General features: G+C 41.3%; 1 protein-coding gene across 1 annotated transcript in view; it reads right to left on the bottom strand.

The window, feature by feature from the left end:
• Positions 1 to 21,794, bottom strand: part of zmat4a (zinc finger, matrin-type 4a) — a 165,815-nt gene that overhangs the window by 109,063 nt on the left and 34,958 nt on the right. The window contains exon 2 of the mRNA XM_046346910.1: positions 17,724 to 17,825. Coding sequence (XP_046202866.1) covers positions 17,724 to 17,825 — 102 coding nt within the window. The remainder of the gene's footprint in view (positions 1 to 17,723; positions 17,826 to 21,794) is intronic.

The following is a 21,794-nucleotide window of genomic DNA, read 5'->3' as shown; positions in this document are numbered from 1 at the left end:
AAATAGAACTGTTTGGCCATAATGACCGTCGTTAAGTTTGTAGGAAAAAGGGGGAGGCTTGCAAGCTGAAGAACACCATCCCAATCGTGAAGCACGGGGGTGGCAGCATCATGTTGTGGGGATGCTTTGCTGCAGGAGGGACTGGTGCACTTCACAAAATAGATGGCATCATTAGAAGGAAAATGATGTAGATATATTGAAGCAACATCTCAAGATATCAGTCAGGAAGTTAAAGCTTGTTTGCAAATGGGTCTCCCAAATGGACAATGACCCCAAGCATACTTCCAAAGTTGTGGCAAAATGGCTTAAAGACAACAAAGTCAAGGTATTGGAGTGGCCATCACAAAGCCCTGACCTCAATCCCACAGAACATTTGTGGGCAGAAATGAAAAAGCGTGTGCCAGCAAGGAGAACTACAAACCTGACTCAGTTACACCAGCTCTGTCAGGAGGAATGGGCCAAAATTCACCCAATTTATTGTGGGAAAAGTTTAAAAAGTTCAACTATTTAAAGGCAATGCTACCAAATAATAATTGAGTGTATGTAAACTTCTGACCCACTGGGAATGTGATGAACGAAATACAAGCTGAAATAAATCATTCTCTCTACTATTATTCTGACATTTCACATTCTTAAAATGGTGATCCTAACTGACCCAAGACATGTAATTTTTACTAGGATTAAATGTCAGGAATTGTTAAAAACTGAGTTTAAACGTATTTGGCAGAGGGGTATGTAAACTTCCCACTTCAACTGTAGGTATTCCTCTAGTCCAGATGGGATAGGGCAGTGTGCAGTGAGATTGTCTGTGGATCTATTGGGGTGGTAAGCAAATTGAAGTGGGTCTAGGGTGGCAGGTAAGGTAGAGGTGATATGATCCTTAACTAGCCTCTCAAATCACATCATGATGACAGAAGTGAGGGCTACAGGGCGATAGTCTATTAGTTCAGTTACATTTGCTTTCTTGGGTACAGGAACCATGCTGGACATCTTGAAGCAAGTGGGGGCAGCAGACTGGTATAGGGAGAGATTGAATATGTCTGTAAACACTCCAGCCAGCTGGTCTGCACATGCTCTGAGGTTTTGGCTATGGATGCTGTCTGGGCCAGCAGCCTTGCTAGAGTTAACATGCTTAAATGTCTTACTCACATTGAAGGAGAAGGAGAGCCCACAGTCCTTGGTAGCGAGCCGCGTCGGTGGCACTGTGTTATCCTGAAAGCGGGTGAAGATGGTGTTCAGCTTGTCCGGAAGCAGGACGTCAGTGTCTGCGACGTTGCTGGTTTTCCCTTTGTAGTCCGTGATTGTCTGTAGACCCTGCCACATACGTCTCAAGGTCTGAGCCATTTATTTGCGACTCCACTTTGTCTCTGTACTGACGTTTTGCTTGTTTGATAACTACACTGTTTGTATTTGGCCATATTCCCAGTTCACACTTTCAATTTTGCACGAATGCTGCCATCTATCCACGGTTTCTAGTTAGGGTAGGTTTTAATAGTCACAGTGGGTACAACGTCTTCTATACACTACACTGAAAAACTCAGTCACCATATCCATGTATTTGTCAACATTATTATCGGAGGCTACCTGGGAACATATCCCAATCCGCATAATCAAAACAATCTTGAAGCATGGATTTCGATTGGTCAGACCAGTGTTGAATAGTCCTTAGCACGGGTACTTCCTGTTTGAGCTTCTGCCTATAGGAAAGGAGGAGCAAAATGGAGCAATTATCAGATTTGCCGAAGGGAGCATGTAGTTTAATCTGTGGCCTTGTAGGGATCCCGGAAGCTGGAGTAGTAGTGGTAGAGTGTTTTAGCAGTGCGCGTACTACAGTCAATGTGTTCATAGAACTTCGGTAGCGTTTTCCTTACATTTTCTTTGATAAAATACCAGCTACAATAAATGGCATTTGATTGTAAGGTATTCTAGGTTGAGTGAACAAAAGGACTTGCGTTTCTGTATGTTTTCACAATCACACCAGTGGTGGTTAATCATGAAACATACACCCGCCTTTTTTCTTCCCAGAGAGATCTTTATTCCTGTCTGCGCAATATACTGAAAACCCATCTGGCTATATGGACAAAGACATTATATCCCGAGAGAGCCATGTTTCCATGAAACAGAGTATGTTACAATCCCTGATGTCTCTCTGCAAGGAGATTCTCACCCTGAGCTCGTTACTTTATTATCCAGCGAATGAACATTAGCGAGTAATATACTCGGAAGCGTGGTGTGAGCGCCTCCTGAGTCAGACTAGAAGTCCACTTCGAATACCTCTTCTCCACCGGCGGCGTCTTGGAGCAGCCTCTTGGATAAGTTCAATTGCCCTGGGGTTGCGAACAAAGGATCCCATTCGGGAAAGTTGCTGGTGAGTTTCCGCTGCTCTGATATCCAAAAGCTATTTCCGGCTGTATGTAAAAACATTCTGAGCTAATAATGTAAGAAATCACACAGAAAGACGAAATACTGCGGAGTTGCTTAGTTGCAAGAAGCAGAGCTGCCATGTCTGTCTACGTCATCTTTGGTGTTTAATGCAACTGTATGATGCAACTGTGTCTGGTTTACAGTGACCAAACGACTAACATCCTTGACTGTATTTAGCATCTAGTTTAATCTGTACCCTATTGATTACCATTAACTGGGTGTTTCAGGACATATCATAGATCACTGCATGGAAACACATCACCATTCACATTGCAAATTGTGTTTAAGTGCAGAGAAAAATGCAGTTTTCCTCAGCTCTACCTTCTTACTGTTCCGACCAAGAAGGACACCTTTTTGGAATGTTAACGACCTCCTACCAACATTCCTACCACCATGTAATTTCTACATCTATTCTATCCCGTCCTCCCCGTTCAGTTTTGTCTCGTGGTGAATAATATCTGCACTTAGAACCCAATCAGCTACAAGAGACTGTGGTGAAGTGCTGCTCACTTCATGTGTTTTCTACACATAGCTGTGGGCAATGGATTATTCAGACACCATATAAGCCCAGCTGTTTCCTGAATGGATGAATGCAGAGCTTATCAGGGCTGTGTTCCAAATGGCACCCTACTCCCTATGTTGTGCACTACTTTTGTGCAGGGCCCACATGGCTCTGGTCTAAAATACTGCACTATATAGGGAATAGGGTGCCACTTGGGACACAGAGCGCAGAAAAAGCAGTGCACTCCGTCAGTGAATGCTGTCAGGCTGCGTACAGTTAAATGGGAAACAGTGGAGGACTAATTGATGTGACTGTATATGTGAGCACCCATGCTGGGTTCCATTCGGAGGAGCTGAGAAGTTGCTATACCCACCAGCACAACCTGCAGTGTTCCCCTATTAGTGTTCTGAATGTTCTTTTTGTCAACCTAACACCTCTCTCTCTCCAGTTCACATCCGATTTCTGTCTGTGTCAGTTTGTAGTCATCATATTTACTATCTAACATTCAAATTCTATCTTTTCTTGCTTGGCTTTACATTCATAACGGTAACCACAGAACGTCACTGAAGCACATGTTGAATTAGAGCCAATTAGTTTTTTTGAAAATTATATTGACAGAGTTGTTTTCATCTTTCCAATTCATCAAAATATTTTCCTGATTTGGACCCCAGATACGTATCCTATCTGTTGATTTGGACCACAGATACCTATCCTATCTGTTGATTTGGACCCCAGATACCTATCCTATCTGTTGATTTGGACCCCAGATACCTATCCTATCTGTTGACTTGGACCCCAGATACCTATCCTATGTGTTGATTTGAACCCCAGATCCCTATCCTATCTGTTGATTTGGACCCCAGATACCTATCCTATCTGTTGATTTGAAGTCCTCCTCACATAATCTGTATTTTACAGTTCAAACATATCCAGACTCCAACAGCATGGCGGCTGCTGTGTGGTCTTTCATATGAAATCCAGAGCAATTTTGCAGGAGGGAGGGCTCCCTTTAGATCAGTCAACAATGGGGGAGGCAGCACGCCCCTAGACACTTGACAGTATGTTGACACGAAACTAGGCCAGACAGACAAGAATATCAAATATTCAACTCCCATCAAAAAACACACGGAACAAACGCGGTGGAAAGTACCTGCCATGACCAAAACCCACTGACATAAAAGGCCATGGCTTCTATCCAACAAAACATTCCACATTAGAAATAAGCTAAACCTTCCCCTTGGCTGTCATGTCAACTATGCTGCTGAATCAAATGAAACACAGACCATGTTCCCAAACTAGGGGTCGCGACTCGTTGTGGGGTTGCCTGATATGAAAATGGGGTTACGGGGGAATTTCCAAAATCCTGAAAAAAAAAAAAATCCAAATCATTGTATGTGGTTAACCTTAAAAATCTAAATGAAAATGATTCAAATCTAAAATATAGAATTCAAGCAGAGAGCGCCCTTAGATCATGGGAAAAGGTCGCACTTGAATCATTCCCATGGTGAATGGCTAGGCCGACTACACCATGAAACCACACACTATTGCAGAGACTTTGATATGAATTACCGTCTGCAATTGATATTGTGAAAACAATGTGTGGGGAGGCAGAGGCACAGAAACTCACATCAATATCTTTGTCAGATAACAGTGTGAAACTAAGAATTGTTGCTATAGCTAGCAATCAAGGGGAAACTGACTGAACGACAAAAAATACTCCCCACATTATGCACTCCAAATAGACGTTAGCTGTGAGGGCCGAGATGCCCATGCATTGACTTTCACTCGCTATACATGTCGGGGGATGCTATTCACGAAGACATATTGTTCTGTCTCACGATTCCCCAGCATGAAACGGCATAGGGGATGTTCAGTGTGCTGCGTGGCTATATTGACGAAAAACAGATTCCATATGGGATCGAACGGTGGGCTTTTGCACAGATGGTGCTCCATCTATGGCGGGGCGGTGGGCAGGTCTCTGGACTCTAGTTATGAATGTGTCTCCCTCTGCCATATGGACACAGTGTACGATACACCGAGAGCATCTGGCGGCAAAAGAGCTGAGCACAGAACTAGGAGATATACTGCAACAGGTAACTTCGATTGTAAACTACTATCAAACCACATCCACTGCACGCAGGCCCGTTAGCGAAAGTATCTTGAGAAATGGGATCAGATCATGAAAATGTTCTATTTCACACTGAGGCTTGGTGGTTATTGAGGGGGAGTGTTGGAAAGATTTGCATTGAGAGAGGAACTGTTGTCATTCCCATGTATATAAAAATATATATATATTTTAATTGACACGAGAGATGACTGCTGACCTCCAACTCTTGAAAGAGCACTTTGGGACCTACTTCCCAATCCATTTGACTGTGATCTTGGCTCAGTTGACATGCCGGTAAGTGAAATCAAACAGCTGATTGAGCTGTCATGTGACCGAATGCATTTAAAGGTCACTACGGAGAAGTTTTGGTTCCTGACTCAAAGGGAATGCCCTGTCTCCCTCAGTCTCCCTCTGCGCATTAATGCTGCATTCAAAACAACTAAGAACTCAGAACTGGGAACTCGGAAATCTCTAACTTCTGACATCAGTGCATTCAAGACAACTGGGAACTTGGAGAAAATCTGTGAAAAACCGACTGGGAAAAATAGCTTTGAATAGTCATCCAACTCGGAATTCCAACTTGGGAACTCGGGCCTCTTTCTCGAGCTCCGACTTTCCGACCTGAAGATCACTGGTGTCATGACTTCCAAATTTCCTGTTGTTTTGAAACCACCATAAAACTCATGGCAGGCTAACCTTCACCAGCGCATATCTGTGTGAATATGGATTCAGTGCTCTCGTCTGCATTCAAATCAAACACCGATCCAAATTGGATGTGACAGCAGAGATGAGGTGCGGACTGTCGACTATGCCTTCTGACTTTGAGAAGCTCCGACGCGGCACCCATCTCATTAGCGGAGGTGAAATATGAGACATTGTGTCATACTAATTTGCATTTGACTGTCATAGCACCACATTAAAAGTATGTGAGGGTGAGTTGAGAAGACAATCAGAAATTCTGTTAGAATGTTTTTCAATTGACTGCCATAGCCCCAAATAAAAAGGTAAGGGGTCGCGATATCAAAATGGGGTCGTGAACCCCTGGTACACAGTGTATGTTGTGTATGTCACATCGGAATAGATGACTGTTATCCACGTGAAACATTTTATGGATTTAATAGCACTTAGCTCCCTTCTGCTGTGTACATTGCTAGGTGCTTGAGGTAAAACAAGTAGTGGTTGGTTGGGAGGGCGAGTGATTACCTTTTAAATTCTTCAACTCGTAAGTGCAGCAGTTCATGGAGAAACTACATAAAACAAAGTCCTGCCTGATATTGTGAATATGGAGAGATAATTGCCAATGAGAGACATAAGGACCAGGAACAGAATCATAAGCAACAAACTCACTGACAGGCTAATGGCTATAAGTACCACTTTAGTAAGAAAAGGATTCAGACTCCATTTCAAATTGATTATGTGCTGAGGTAATGTGTGTATGTGATCAACAGTACTGGGGTGGGGGGAATGAATACATTTCCAAAAACATGTCATGAAAAATAGGCCTGGGAAATAATAACACTTTTTAATTTAACCAGGCAAGTCAGTTAAGAACAAATTCTTATTTTACAATGACAGGGTCTGTCGTGACGGCTCTAGCACTGAAATGCAGTGCCTTACACTGCTGCGCAACTCGGGAGCCATAATAGGTTGATAATATGGGGCATTCAAAGGGAACACTGGTGTAGGATCTAACCTCAATGGGACATGGATCCAAAAGGATATAGTGCATTAAAATTCAGTGGGCAACTCAAAGTACAGACTCCCTACTATGCCCTGGGACTCCTCAAATGTTCTGTTTTCCCTCTCTGACAGCACCTCACATTATACCTCATTCCTATTCCCCATGGCTTCAAAAGCATTTGTTCTTCCCATTAGCAGTTGCAGTACGCGATGTGTTTAGAAATGATTGCAGTTGGGGGCTTACTGAAGTTTTATCAGCAAAGAAATCTTTTTCCCCTCTCTAAAAGTACAGATTTTCCCTCCAAACGAAGGCCAAAATATTACACGATTAAAGGCAAGAAAGTACAATATATACACAAAAGTATGTAGACACCCCTTCAAATTAGTGGATATGGCTATTTCAGCCACACCTGTTGCTGACAGGTGTATAAAATCGAGCACACAGCCATGCAATCTCCATATACCCACATTGGCAGTAGAATGGCCTTACTGAAAAGCTCAGTGACTTTAAACATGGCACCGTCAAAAGGATGCTACTTTTCCAACAAGTCAGTTCATCACATTTCTGCCCTTCTAGCGCTGCCCCGGTCAACTGTAAGTGCTGTTATTGTGAAGTGGAAACATCTAGGAGCAACAACGGCTCAGCCGCGAAGTGGTAGGCCACACAAGCTCACAGAACAGAACAGCTGAGTGCTGATCATATGTCCTCGGTTGCAACACTCACTACCGAGTTCCAAACAGCCTCTGGAAGCAACGTCAGCACAATAACTGTTCGTCTGGAGCATCATGAAATGGGTTTCCATGGCTGAGCAGCCACACACAAGCCTAAGATCACCATGCGCAATGCCAAGTGTCGGCTGGAGTGGTGTAAAGCTCGCCGCCATTGGACTCTGGAGCAGGGGAAACGCATTCTCTGGGGTGATGAATCACACCATCTGGCAGACAAAAGGCCAAATCTGGATTTGGAGAACACTACCTACCCCAATGCATTGTGTCAACTGTAAAGTTTGGTGGAGGAGGAATACTGGTCTGGGGCTGTTTTCATTGTTTGGGATAGGCCCCTTAGTTCAAGTGAAGGGAAATCTTAACACTACAGCATACGATAACATTCTAGACAATTCTGTGTTTCCAACTTTGTGGCAACAGTTTGGGAAAGGCCAATTCCTGTTTCAGCATGATCATGCCGCTGTGCACAAAGCGAGGTCCATACATTTGTCGAGATCGGTGTGGAAGAACTAGACAGGCCTGCACAGAGCCCTGACCTCAACCGCATCAAATCCCTTTGGGAAGAATTGGAATGCCAATTGTCAGCAGGCCTAATCGTCCCAACATCAGCGCCTGACCTCACTAATGCTCGTGTGGCTGAATGGAAGCAAATCCCCAACATCTAGTGGAAAGCCTTCGCAGAAGAGCAGCAAAGGGGGACCAACTCCATATTAATGCCCATGATTTTGAAATGAGATTTTCGACGAGCAGGTGTCCACATACCTTTGGTCATGTAGTGTATGTTAATGTGCCCAATTTTTTTTAAATGCCTTTTTGGGAACATTATATCTCACATATTGATTGATTGCACCCATTTCCATGGCATTTGTAACACAGGAAATGTACATGCCCAAGAAACAAAGCCATTTTTTTGCCGTCTTTTTGCCCACCATGCACCAAAGTTGAAATTCACAACACTGGTAATTCAAGCCTCTCCTATCCTTCAGAGAAATGGCTGAAAAAATAGGGGTTTTAGTTCATTATATATTTTTAATTAAAACCTGCCAAAGTCCTCAGCTTAGGAGTTTAGTCATGCCAAAATCATGAAAGAATTATATCTCGGTGGAGAAAAGGATCTGCATCTCATGCTATTCCAGTTTAATTCGCCTCACCAGCCTGTCTCTCCCTTGTCAGAATAATTTGAGACCGTAACTAACTTGTTTAATCTTAATTAAAGAAAAATAAGGATGTCTACCATATAGCACGATAGCGTCCCAAATGTCACACTTTCGGGTCTGGTCAAAAGTAGTGCACTATATAGAGAATAGAGTGCTGTTTGGGACCCAACCCTACCTCTGTTTCAGCTCAGCGATGCCATTTAAAAGGATCTGAGTCACAATTGATCTTGCAGAAAATATTTCTAATAATAAACGCTCCCAAAGCCTTGCCTGAGGATACTAATAAAGTCTTGCCTAAGTATACTAATACAGAATACAAACTCCAATTAAATGTTGTATAAAGGCTGTAGTCTCAAAACTAACAAATAAAAATACATACAAATATATTGGAGACTCTCAACAACACTCTCCAGTCGAATTATCTTGAAGAGTCATATTTAGAGAGTTAGGAGTTTTGTTTTGACATAAGGTCAACGGCTTTGAGTTTCAAACCATTTAGGTTTCATGCAGGTCTTGTTTAGATAAGGTCACCTAAGGCCACCTGCCATTTTGATAGACCTCCAGAGCATTTGCCTGGCGGCAGGTTTGGAAGAGATGTGTTTCTAGCAAATGCCTGCAAGGTTGGTGATGATCTTCCTTGTATGGCTTGGTTAATCTATTGACACAGCTTCTGTGGGGTTACTGTTACCCAAACATGGGCCAGTGTGAGACCCTTGTGACAGCAGGGTTAAAAATCAATGCAGTTGTCTGCTGTTTGTTCATCACTAGCAATGCATCAAAGAAACACATACATTTACATGTTAATTTTGAAAAACCCTTCAGATTGAAAGTCCTTCAAACGTGGGCGGGAGAACAACAGCATTTTCATCTCACAGATTACATTGAAACGAACACTACTAAAGACCCTAACTATTCAACCTTCTTAATGATCCATTACTGACACAATGATGGTCCTGAATCTCATTTTAATTTATTACCTTTTGACAGTAATAGAAATTACTAATATTTCCATCCCATTAACTCCCCAACCCAATTTTAAATACACTGCGAATAATAAATGGGAAAAGCGTAAACATTACTCACATGCAGACCTACACTGTATGTATCTCAACTTTCAGTAACTGAATTTGACAGCATGATCTAGTGTAACAATTAGGCATTGCTGGTTAATGATACATGAGTAGTAATTAAACCAGCTCTCAATGTCGAGTTTTTCTTAATCTGACAAATACATTTGAGTCGTAACAGATTGAGACAAACTGGGGACAAATGAGGCTGTGTGATATACACAACTAAAATATTGTATCAAAGCCTAGTAATGTGTATAAATTATGGTTAATAAGTGTTAAGTAATAATGGGTAGCCACTACCACAATGGGGGCTTTTATGAAATGTTTTATTCTGTGTTGATACAGCATCCACCCACCCAGCATCCAAATGCATTTAGTGTTAAACAATTATAATAATCAAAACCGAAATTGAAAAACTTGACTATTTTTCAAAAACTGGACTGAAACCGAACCGACCTTAAAAAGCACTAATCGCTCAGCACTCGTACTGTAGCTATTTCCACTAAGACATGAGGGATGCAGATTCGCTTGTCAATATACTCCTATGCGTATGAGCTATGAGTTGATGAGGAGCAGTTGAAAAGCTGAGATCGAAGGGGCAGGAAAGAGAGAGAGAGAGAGAGAGAGAGAGAGAGAGAGAGAGAGAGAGAGAGAGAGAGAGAGAGAGAGAGAGAGAGAGAGAGACTTAGACAGATAGATGAATGGTACCAAACAAACAGGGATGAAATAAATGTATCTATGCATGTAGGATATAAGTGGTACGTGCACAAAAACATCAAAACAACTCACTACACGGACACAAATGGTGAACAAGACTATTAGTCAATGTGGTTTGATCGTTGTTGGTAAACAGTGCTATCTTTCACATACAGTTGGGGGAAAATTGTATCAATTGGTGTTCATTAGATCATGTGGGACCTGAAGATCTGAAGTACTGGGTTCCATAGATACCAACTATCCGTTGGCTCAATGAGTAAAAGCTGTACTTCTTGGGTTGGGTATACTGTTGTGGTGACAGCTTTCAGTCCTCATAAGCACAAGTATATAATTACACTGCAACCCTGCTGTGATCCACATTGTAAGCTTAACTGACTGACCAGTCCCTCTCGACTAGAGCCACCGAACACACGCTGTTTGTCACACAATAGAGTACCACAGTATCAGTCATAATGCCCATAAAACCTAGTGGTTAAACAAAGAAATGGTTCCATTCATTTTTCCACCATTCATTTCAGTATATCATTCGCAAAGCATTCATTTTACCCATAGGGGATTTTCGGGCTGTGTTTCGTATTTCGTCAGGCTTACCCTGGCATGACGTTATGATAACCATGTAAATCTCTCTAGGACAAGGTGATTTTTATCAATATATTCGCCTGTATTTACCCCTCCAAAATGAAATGCTTATTAGCGGCTAATGTGGCTATCATAAAGAACTACAAATGCCAGGATGATCTGGATGAGACTGTCAAATCGAGGCAAAGGTAAGAATCTCTGGATTAACTATCTAATGTTAGCTACATTTAATCCAGCATCCTGGAGTTGCCTCTTCACTGTTGACGTTGAGACTAGTGTTTTGCAGGTACTATTTAATGAAGCTGCCAGTTGAGGACTTGTGATGTGCCTATTTCTCAAACTAGACGCTAGTCCTTTTGCTCAGTTGTGCACCGGGGCCTCCCACTCCTCTTTCTATTCTGGTTAGAGACAGTTTGCACTGTTCTGTGAAGGGAGTAGTACAGAGCGTTGTATGAGATCTTCAGTTTCTTGGCAATTTCTTGCATGGAATGGCCTTAGTTGCTCAGAACAAGAATAGACTGACAAGTTTCTGAAGAAAGTTCTTTGTTTCTGGCCATTTTGAGCCTGTAATCGAACCCACAAATTCGGATGCTCCAGATACTCAACTAGTCTAAAGAAGGCCAGTTTTAATGCTTCTTTAATCAGAAGAACAGTTTTCAGCTGTGCTAACATAATTGTAAAAGGGTTTTCAAAATTATCAACTTGGATTAGCTAACACAACGTGCCATTGGAACACAGGAGTGATGGTTGCTGATAATGGGCCTCTGTACGCCTATGTCGATATTCCATTAAAAAAAATCAGCCGTTTCCAGCTACAATAGTCATTTACAACATTAACAATGTCTACACTGTATTTCTGATCAATTTGATGTTATTTTAATGGACTTTTTTGTATTTTTTTAAGTACATTTCTAAGTGACCCCAAACTTTTGAACGGTAGTGTAAGTATTCACAACTATATTAAAATCCCCTTTGGCAGTCTTTCCAGGTAAGTCTCATAGAGCTTTCCACACCTGGATTGTACAATATTTGCACATTATTAGTTTTAAAATTCTTAAAGCTCTATCAAATTGGTGGTTGATCATTGCTAGACAACCATATTCAAGTATTGCTATAGATTTGCAAACAGATTTAAATCCAAACTGTAACTAAACAGTAAAAAAAAAACATTCTAAAAACATAATTCCACTGATATAATGGGGTTCTGTGTGTAGGCCAGTGACACAAATCAAAATGTAATCAATTTTAAATTCAGGCTGTAATACAACAAAATGTGGAAAAAGTAATGGGTTCTGAATACTTTCTGAAGGCAATGTATGTAGTGCACTACTTTTGACCTATAGGCCCAGGTCAAAAGTAGTGCACTATAAAGGGAATAGGGTGCCCTTTAGGACACAACCAGGGTATCCAGATTGGCCATGAAATTCCACTGCTGCTGGAAAAACAATACAAAAACAATTGTGTGCCATTGTCATTGTAAAACCCGGGTGCTATTCTGCACTGGAAACAAAACATGTAAATCAGGTGGTGCATGCCCTGCAAAATCTCATGTGCAATACAGCTGCTGTGCAATACAGCCTGTTTGTTGCCCTAAACAAAGAAAAAAATAAAAGTCTAAGAAGTGCTGACAAATTGCAGCCGACGGGCAGAATTCCCAGCAATGGAGAATTAGATTAACCAAAGGAAAGTAAAATACATGGTACTGTAATCTGTGGAAAATATACAGGGTGTGGCAGGTAATTGTTCCGAAACTGAAATGAATAAAGAATAATTATCTTTAAAGCACTGGATCCTATCATGTACAGTAGATGCGCTGGGATTGCTCACTGGGGTCTAGTTCTAACCAGCTGCAAGTCCATTTCATTACCATAAACAAGCAAATACAGCTTGAAGCAATGGGATATTATTAGATATGTGTGAAACCACAGCAGGAACTGCATGGAGGTTGAAAGTTGCATAAAGGTTGAACTTACTGCAATACTGCTGTACCTAGGGCTATACCTCCTGTGTCCTATTAACACATGCTAAACCCGTTACATTTATTTGAGGATCAAAGGCAAAATTAAGTCTGGATACTAAATGTCCCCATATTCCCTATATACTGTAGTTCTCTACTTTTGATCTGGGCCAATAGGACTCTGGTCAAAAGTAGTGCACTCTATAGGGAATAGGGTGGCATTTGGGACCCATGATAAATGTGACCCAGCAAAGGGAATAATTCTTTGAACTGTAGGACCAGACCATTATGATCCCCTCTATATCAGACCTATGGCTTTGATGTGTTTGAAGTGGAGATTAACAGCTCAATGCAATGCTGAAATAATTAAGTTTTCAATCTCAACTTGAAAAGGCATAGCCTGCATCAATCTCAACGCTAGGATTCAAGTCAAGAGTGCATTACACCAAACAGGTTTCTTTTCGGCAATTGAAATTCTGAGTTTGCATTCCACAAGGAAACCTTGTTAAACTCAGGAAGAGTATTTTAAGGTTTTCAAATGTACAACATCGGATTAAAGAGGAGAAAATACCTTATGTGGTTGTTCAAACGAAGCATAAACAGCATATCTACTCATCTAAGGCATGAGACAGTAAAGAGACAACTAAGGACACAGGAGTGTCTCTCTCTCTCTCTCTCTCTCTCTCTCTCTCTCTCTCTCTCTCTCTCTCTCTCTCTCTCTCTCTCTCTCTCTCTCTCTCTCTCTCTCTCTCTCTCTCTCTCTCTCTCTCTCTCTCTCTCTCTCTCTCTCTCTCTCTCTCTCTCTCTCTCTCTCTCTCTCTCTCTCTCTCTCTCCGAACAAACACAGGATAAACTCTGTGATTGTCTGGAAGAAAGTTGTGTGAAGCCTTGCCTGTTTTTCTCATTGAGTCTTCTTCTTGCCTTCCACTGCCTGTCATTATCGTCACTATGCCCCAAACAAGTCACAATTCATTAGAGGCAGAGGCATCTTAGATCACAGATGCACCACATATGCAGGAGGCAACAGGCCAAGTGGTGCAGTCTCAACACAACAGACAATAACTAAATTAATATTCTACATAGTGGGGTACAACTACTTCCTGCTCTGAGAGATCCCATCCTCAGCACTTTGGTTCTGTTGTTACCCATGTTCAGTTCACATTACTACCACACTAGACTGCACTGCACTGCACTACAGTGTAATCCAGGGGCACAACTTTGGTTTTAGAAGTGGGGGGGACATAATGATTATTATTATTATTATACATTTTTTTATCCAGTCGGATAAACATTCCAACCTGCCTACCCAAACTTCGGAGGCGTCTCTCTCTTTCTCTCTCTTTTCTCTCTTCTCTCAGAGGACCTGAGCCCTAGGACCATGCTTCAAGACTACCTGGCCTGATGACTCCTTGCTGTCCCCAGTCCACCTGCTGCTGCTCCAGTTTCAACTGTTCTGCCTGCAGCTATAGAACCCAGACCTGTTCACCAGACGCGCTACCTTGTCCTGGACCTGCTGTTTTCGACTCTCTCTCTCTACCGCACCTGCATCTCTGAATGCTTGGCTATGAAAAGCCAACCGACATTAACTCCTGAGGTGCTGACCTGTTGCACCCTCTACAACTACTGTGATTATTATTTGACCCTGCTGGTCATCTATGAACGTTTGAACATCTTGGTCATGTACTGTTATAATCTCCACCGGGCACAGCCAGAAGAGGACTGGTCATACCTCAGAGCCTGGTTTCTAGTTAGGTTTCTTCCTAGGTTCTGGTCTTTCTAGGGAGTTTTTCCGAGCCGCCGTGCTTCTACACCTGCATTGCTTGCTGTTTGGGGTTTTAGACTGGGTTTCTGAATAGCACGTTGTGACATCGGCTGATGTAAAAAGGGCTTTATAAATACATTTGATTGATTGATTGGTGTAATCCTCATCTTCTTTCAATCCCAGCAGCCTAAACACAGTCGGTCCTCATCCTCACTCAACCCCAATAGACTGCACACTGTCTGAACTCTGAACATACTAAGTCTCATATTAACACAGACTAATCAGAGAATGGGGGATAAAATTATTTGGGAATAATACATGATCTAAAACACGATCAAAGTATAGATGGCTGATTCCTCACAAAACTAGAGCCAAAAAAGACCATGACTTTTGGTGGTTTTCACTATATTTAATCCATTGAAGGTTCCTCTGGAGGAAGGAATGTTGACATATATTTGATATTTGTATCTTAAAGCATTATTGAGATATAATATATTAAAGTTGGAATATTTGTGACATTTTGGCCTTACCCCGGCCTCCTTTAAGACTCCATAATATCCATTATATGTCATCTGTATGTGCCACAAAGTAAAAGTTAGTGTTATTTGAAGATTTACAGCTTGCTCTGTAATATGAGTAGTATTATAATTTCAATAACACGTTTCTTATATAAATGTATTAATATTGAAAATTATTAATATGAATATTGAAAATATACCATTTTTGATTTGGCTAACTTTTAAATGTATTGTTGAACATAATATACTCCACGGGCATATCAAAGTTCCAGAGTGGGACATCCGTTTAAAAAAAAGTTCTGGCCCATTTTATACAAAGACATTGTTATAGTAGGCAACGTAACCAATCACAGCCCTCCTTTTAATTTTATCATCGCACATCCTGCAAATTACCAGCAGAGGGCAACCATTTTTAATAAATTTTTCACTTTCACTCTGTTGGTAATGTTTACAAATTGGATCATAACTCTAAAAGTAGCAGATAGCCCACTCTGAAACGTTGATATACCCATAGGGTATATTATATTTGAAGATATATAGAAAAAAATTCCAAATCAAAAAACTGTTCACATTTTAATTTTTCTATATTCATAAATGTATGTAAGAGATGTGTTATTGAAATAAATATTACAGAGAAAGTGGTAAAGCTTCATATGACATCAACCTTTGCTTTGTAGCACCTACAGATGAAACATTATGAGTTTTAAAAGAGGCCTGAGTGAGGCCAAAATGTCACAAATATTCCAACTTCAATTATTCAGAAATTATGCTTTAAGATACAAATATCAAATATATGTCAACAATCCTTCCTCCAAAGGACCCTTCTACGGATTACATGTCGTACAAATCCCCCAAATCACAGTCTTTTTTTTGTTCCAGTTTCATGAGGAATCACTCAGATAGCACATTTCATAGCTATCAGAAATAGCAGCAACGAGTGTAACGTTGCATCAGAGCGATCAGGAGTAGTTGCAACGGTAGCAAACTCAGTGACCAACAGTCCGTTGTGGGTAGGGCAAGCACTCAGATAAATACTTAAACCGCATGAAGGAAGTGTTACACGAGTCCTTTCAGCTCCTATTATTCCTGATGTCCATATGGATGCACCATGGGCCCTGCAGTCAGACAATGTGTTCTGGCCATCTGACTCTGTGTGACAGTGAGTGAAAGGCAGCATCTGGAGTACAGAATAGACCAGTTACCTCCCGATAGCCAGCCGCCGCTGTGCTTGGACTAGAAAGAAACAAGTGCCGGAACACATTTTAATTTGAAATTATCTGAGCCCTTCTACTGTACAAGCATTTCGATACACCCGCAATAACATTTTATTTTTATTTTTTCCCCCCGTTATTTTACCAGGTAAGTTGACTGCGAACACGTTCACATTTACAGCAACGACCTGGGGAATAGTTACAAGGGAGAGGAGGGGGATGAGCCAATTGTAAACTGGGGATTATTAGGTGACCGTGATGGTTTCAGGGCAAGATTGGGAATTTAGCCAAGACACAGAGGTTAACACCCCTACTCTTACGACAAGTGCCATGGGATCTTTAATGACCTCAGAGAGTCAGGACACCCGTTTAACGGCACCTTACACAGGGCAGTGTCCCCAATCACTGCCCTGGGGCATTGGGCTATTTTTTAGACCAGAGGAAAGAGTGACTCCTACTTGCCCTCCAACACCACCTGCTCTCCCATCCAGGGACTGACCAGGACCAACCCTGATTAACTTCCGAAGCAAGCCAGCAGTGGTATGCAGGGTGGTATGCTGCTGGCAACATCTGCTAAATATGTGTATGTGACCAATAACATTTGATTTGTATAAGAGGTGAAGGTGGTCAAGCAGAAGAAAATTCAAGGTGTTCGTACTTCAGTCTAGTGAGCACTGGCCAAACTCAAGCACTGCTGAAACACACGGAAAGAGAGCCTCTTCTGCAATACCTGGTTGTCGACAAACATGGTGGTCATGGAAGGCAATGGGGCCTGGCAGTGTTTGCTGTTTGTCAGCACTTTAACTAAATAATTAAGAATAATTGGGTGAATCCAGGTGAGTCGTGCTTATTGACATTTTAAAACTGCAGCCCTCTGCCGTTTGCGATTTCTGCTGCTGAGTGGTGCTGACTGACACAGAACAAACAGCATGACCTAAGCCTTGGTTAATAATGGTTGGATTGTCTGGTAAACTGATGAGGGATGTGCTGGTGGTTGGTTTAGCCATAGCACTGCCAACCTCAGACCATCTATGGCCCCTGGAGACTGGGGTTCGATCACTGCTTAAACCTCTGTCTCCCTCGCTCATCTTGACAAGACAGACTAATATGAACATTGACCATGCACAGCGGGCGGTCGTCCTATTGCCTCTCACCACAGAACATCGACTATTATTCTACACGATGAATGAATCACCACAGTTTGTGCAGGTGATCTACTGCGCACAACTGATGTTCATTATGGTGTGTCTGGTCTCTAACTCTGCATGGTGGGGGTTGAGAGGAATTACTGTAGAATAGTAAGTATTCCTCACCTCATAGTGGGCAACCCTCTGGGACTCGGAGATGAGCTGGGCGCTGCACACTTTACAGTAGGTGTCTGTGAAAAGCCCTTGGTCCACTTCTGTAGACTTCATCTGGTGGGAGAGAGGACAGACAAACAACAGCATGAAATATAACACTGGGTTGGAGGCATTTCAAATGAGGAATTCCGGGTAAGATGATATAAATGTGAAATTGCAGGATATAATATGCCCGAATGCTTCAAGTGCAATGAAGGGACATAATGGAGAAACTAAATGAAATTGTAATTTCATACTTTGATAGCTGTTTAATCAATATTTCATTATATCAAGCACTGTGATGGCAGTAACAAATGCAGAGTGGGTTTTTTCCTCCATCCAGCAGGAAGTCATAACTGAATTTTATGTTGAATCAATAATCCCATTTTCAGGTAGCAGGTCGAAACCACGTCAAGGCAATAGTAAATAAATCAACACGACTGAATACCCTGATAGTATTTATCTTGGAAATTCGCAAGGGATAATCAACGAGGGGCTTATGTGTTCTCTGGAAAATAATGCACAACGTGGAAGGTGTGTTCCACTTCGCTAACATGTGGTGCAAGATGTGTTGCAATTTTTCCAGACAACTCATAGAGCCTTGAATTGATTATCCCTTTTATACCAGGGCTATTAATTAACATATTTGCCACTAGAAATGTATCAATTTGCCAGTAGAAATGTGACAACATCCACTGAAGTAGCTATCAAGTTGACTAACTAGCTAGATCGCTACTATTGCCTTGGTAACCAAACAAACAGACTTGCTAGCTTATAGCTAACCAAAACGTCATCCTAGCTTGCTATTATGAAAATCGAATTCAACAATGCCAATAATGTTTTCAATTCAACTTTTGGTTTCAAAAGCAGCTCAAAAATAGAACATGTAAGAATGAACGTCATAGTCCTTCAATTAAACCGTGCAATTATACCGTGCATTATAGGGAAATAATGCACACTCTTGAATGCCCTTCAAACTAATCAGAAAGGAAAGGATTATTTATCAATGGTGTGGTATAATTAAACAATAAGGCACGAGGGGGTGAGGTATATGGCAAATATACCACGGGTAAGGGCTATTCTTAGGAACTGTGGTATATTGGCCATAAACCACAAACCCCCGATGTACCTTATTGCTAATATAAACTAGTTACCAACGTAAATAGAGCAGTACAAATAGATATTTTGTCATACCCGTGGTATATGGTCTGATATAACACAGCTTTCACCCAATCTGCATTCAGGGCTCAAACCACCAAGTTTATAAATATAAATAAATGATTGAACTTCAGCTGGGGGAGATTTGGAAGGGGACGGCAAGATGCTCTTTGAGGGGTTGGACTGCACCCTTTCTGCTCTTGATCTCTCCCTCTCGTCTCTCTTCTCTCTACTTCTGCTCTGCTCTCTCTATTATTAATTCAGCCATGCTGTCATTAGAGAGCTCACATTGCAGATTTGGGAACACTCATGCTCAGCTCATCCTTATTGACTTTGTGGAGTCTTCATTAGGCATGACATGACAGAACAGCAGAGATGTCCAGTAGGTATAAACTATGGTAACCCTTTTTGGGGGGGGGGGGGGGGGGGGGGGGGATGGAACTGATTAAAATACCCGGTTACTTAAACTTCAATCATTGAACGATACAAGTGAAACGTTTCTCTAAAACAATCAATAATTGAACTGATTGCATAAGATACATTTGTCATAGAAAATGTAAGTGAAGAATCTGCAGTATGATTTTACGGCCAGGTTATGTGACCTGACTGTGATCTGTAATGAGTAATAATCATGTGGCTCACCATCTTTAATTGGCTCTGTTTCCAGAAAATTGACCAAGTCTCCCTCAGAAATTCTACTCCTCCCAGAGGCAATTCTAATGACTTGAGCAGTGGTCAGCAGGAGAGACCAGGGCTGCGTCCCAAATGGCACCACAGAGTCAAAAGTAGTCCACTATATTGGGGAGAGGGTACCATCTTATTTTATTTGTGACGCAAAAGCTATAATCTTTTAAACACCCCATACAGTATATATGCCTACACACTATACTTTAAGGCCAACATTTAAAGGGAAATATCACCACATACCTAAATAATCTGAGCTCAATCAAAACATGGAAAAATATCCCTTATGTCTGTAATGTCTTTATACAAAGGTTTAGACGTATCCAGTTATTTGTCTGATGTATGGTTATCCCAAAATGATGCATGCATACCTTATTGCCATCTCCAAATCACTAGCCTCAATTAAACAAATATGCTGACATAACACCTGTTTAGGAAAAGTGGTTGTGTATGTGTTGACCTACAGGAAATAGGCAGGTATACTGTCACGTTCTGACCTTAGTTCTTTTGTTATGTCTTTGTTTTAGTATGGTCAGGGCGTGAGTTGGGTGGGTTATCTATGTTCCTTTTTCTATGTTGTCTTTTGCGTTTGGCCTGGTATGGTTCTCAATCGGAGGCAGGTGTCGTTAGTTGTCTCTGATTGAGAATCATACCTAGGTAGCCTTTTCCCACTTGTGTTTCGTGGGTGATTATTTTCCGTTTCAGTGTTTGCACCATTCGGGACTGTTTCGGTTTTCATTTTCATTGATTCTCTTGTTCTTTTGTATTTTGTATTCAGTCTCATTAAATTATATTATGGATACATACCCCGCTGCATTTTGGTCCTCTGATCCTTCCTACTACTCCTCAGAGGAGGAGGAGGAAGAAGAAACCCGTTACATATACGGTCTAGCGATAAACCGTATCGCTAGATTTAGGGCAGCCTATACATTTCTCTCCTTTTTCTATTTCTATCCATCATTATGTGTAAATAAATCATGAGCCCGGGGATGGAGCCAGTTGCTCCGGATTATTTATTTGTGTAGCCTGGAGTAACAGATACAGAAAATGAATCAAATAAACAATAAGAAAGGTGAGGAGGAGTGAGGAATGTGTTAGAGGACAAAGGCAATTACCTCCGTAAACTCCCCGATACAGTGGCGTAGGATACACCACCGCAGCCCTCAACATTGTTTTTGTTAATTATAGGAAATTAGCTTTAAAACTGCATAATGTCCTCTTGGCCTCATGGCAAAATGTGTAAAATAGCAGGAAATTAGCGTTAAAACTGAAAAAAATGATCCCTCAGCCTCAGAATAGAATAGCATGAGATTAGCTATAGAACTACACATTTTTCTCTCTTCGTGGCAAAATGTGTAGAATTGCAAGAAGTGAGCTGTTTTCCTAAATATAATAGTTTTCCTAAATGCACTACACCTTTGCCTCAATACAGATTTTAGGATTCACATTCAATTCAAATTGCTTTGTCTGGTTGTCACCAGTATGGTAAAGTGTGGAGTTAGGCACTTGCCAGCGGGCGTGTTTCAGACCTGAAGGACAGGGGTGTATTGATTATGCTTATTCTGTTGGAAAGCTTTTATTCTGTTGCGAAACGTTTTGCATCAGAAACCGTTTACTCCAAACGGAAAACGGTTTGTAATGGAAACAACAGGTTTTATTAGACAAATTGAGGTAGGTTCCTTCAGTTTGGATCTTAAACGGTAAATTGTTTATTATTGCAAGATGTAATGAATACACCCATGGTGGAGGAGGCAGGGTTGCAGGCAAAACAGGATATACAAATAAGATATTCAGGTAGTAACTTTAAAAGAAAAGGCCTAGCTCATTAATCAGAACATAAATCAATGTCACACCGATAGGTTATTTAGCATCACTTCAGATACTTATGAAACAACACCAATTAAGTGAGTGTTTGCACCATACCAAAAAAAAGTTCAGCACAAGCTGTTCAAAGTTAAAGTTCTCTGTAGTGCAGTGGGTTGGCTGGCCAAACAGCTCACACACAGCCAGCGTTTGTGTCCTCTCACATAGTTGTGGTGCCCACAGGAGTTGTTCTTCTTTGTTGGGGTTTAACGACAATTGGCATCCAATATTAAAAGTGCATTACAGACACCAAATGTTGTATTTCTTCTCTCACAGGTTGGATTGCAAGACGCACCCCAGATAAACAAAGATATATGAAAGGAATAAAAAGGAAAAAAC

This window comes from Oncorhynchus gorbuscha, linkage group LG04 (genome assembly GCF_021184085.1).
Source record: "Oncorhynchus gorbuscha isolate QuinsamMale2020 ecotype Even-year linkage group LG04, OgorEven_v1.0, whole genome shotgun sequence".
NCBI classification, from domain to species: domain Eukaryota; kingdom Metazoa; phylum Chordata; class Actinopteri; order Salmoniformes; family Salmonidae; genus Oncorhynchus; species Oncorhynchus gorbuscha.
The sequence above is the reverse complement of the archived record's forward strand: the minus strand, read 5'-3'. Positions and strand labels throughout refer to the sequence as shown.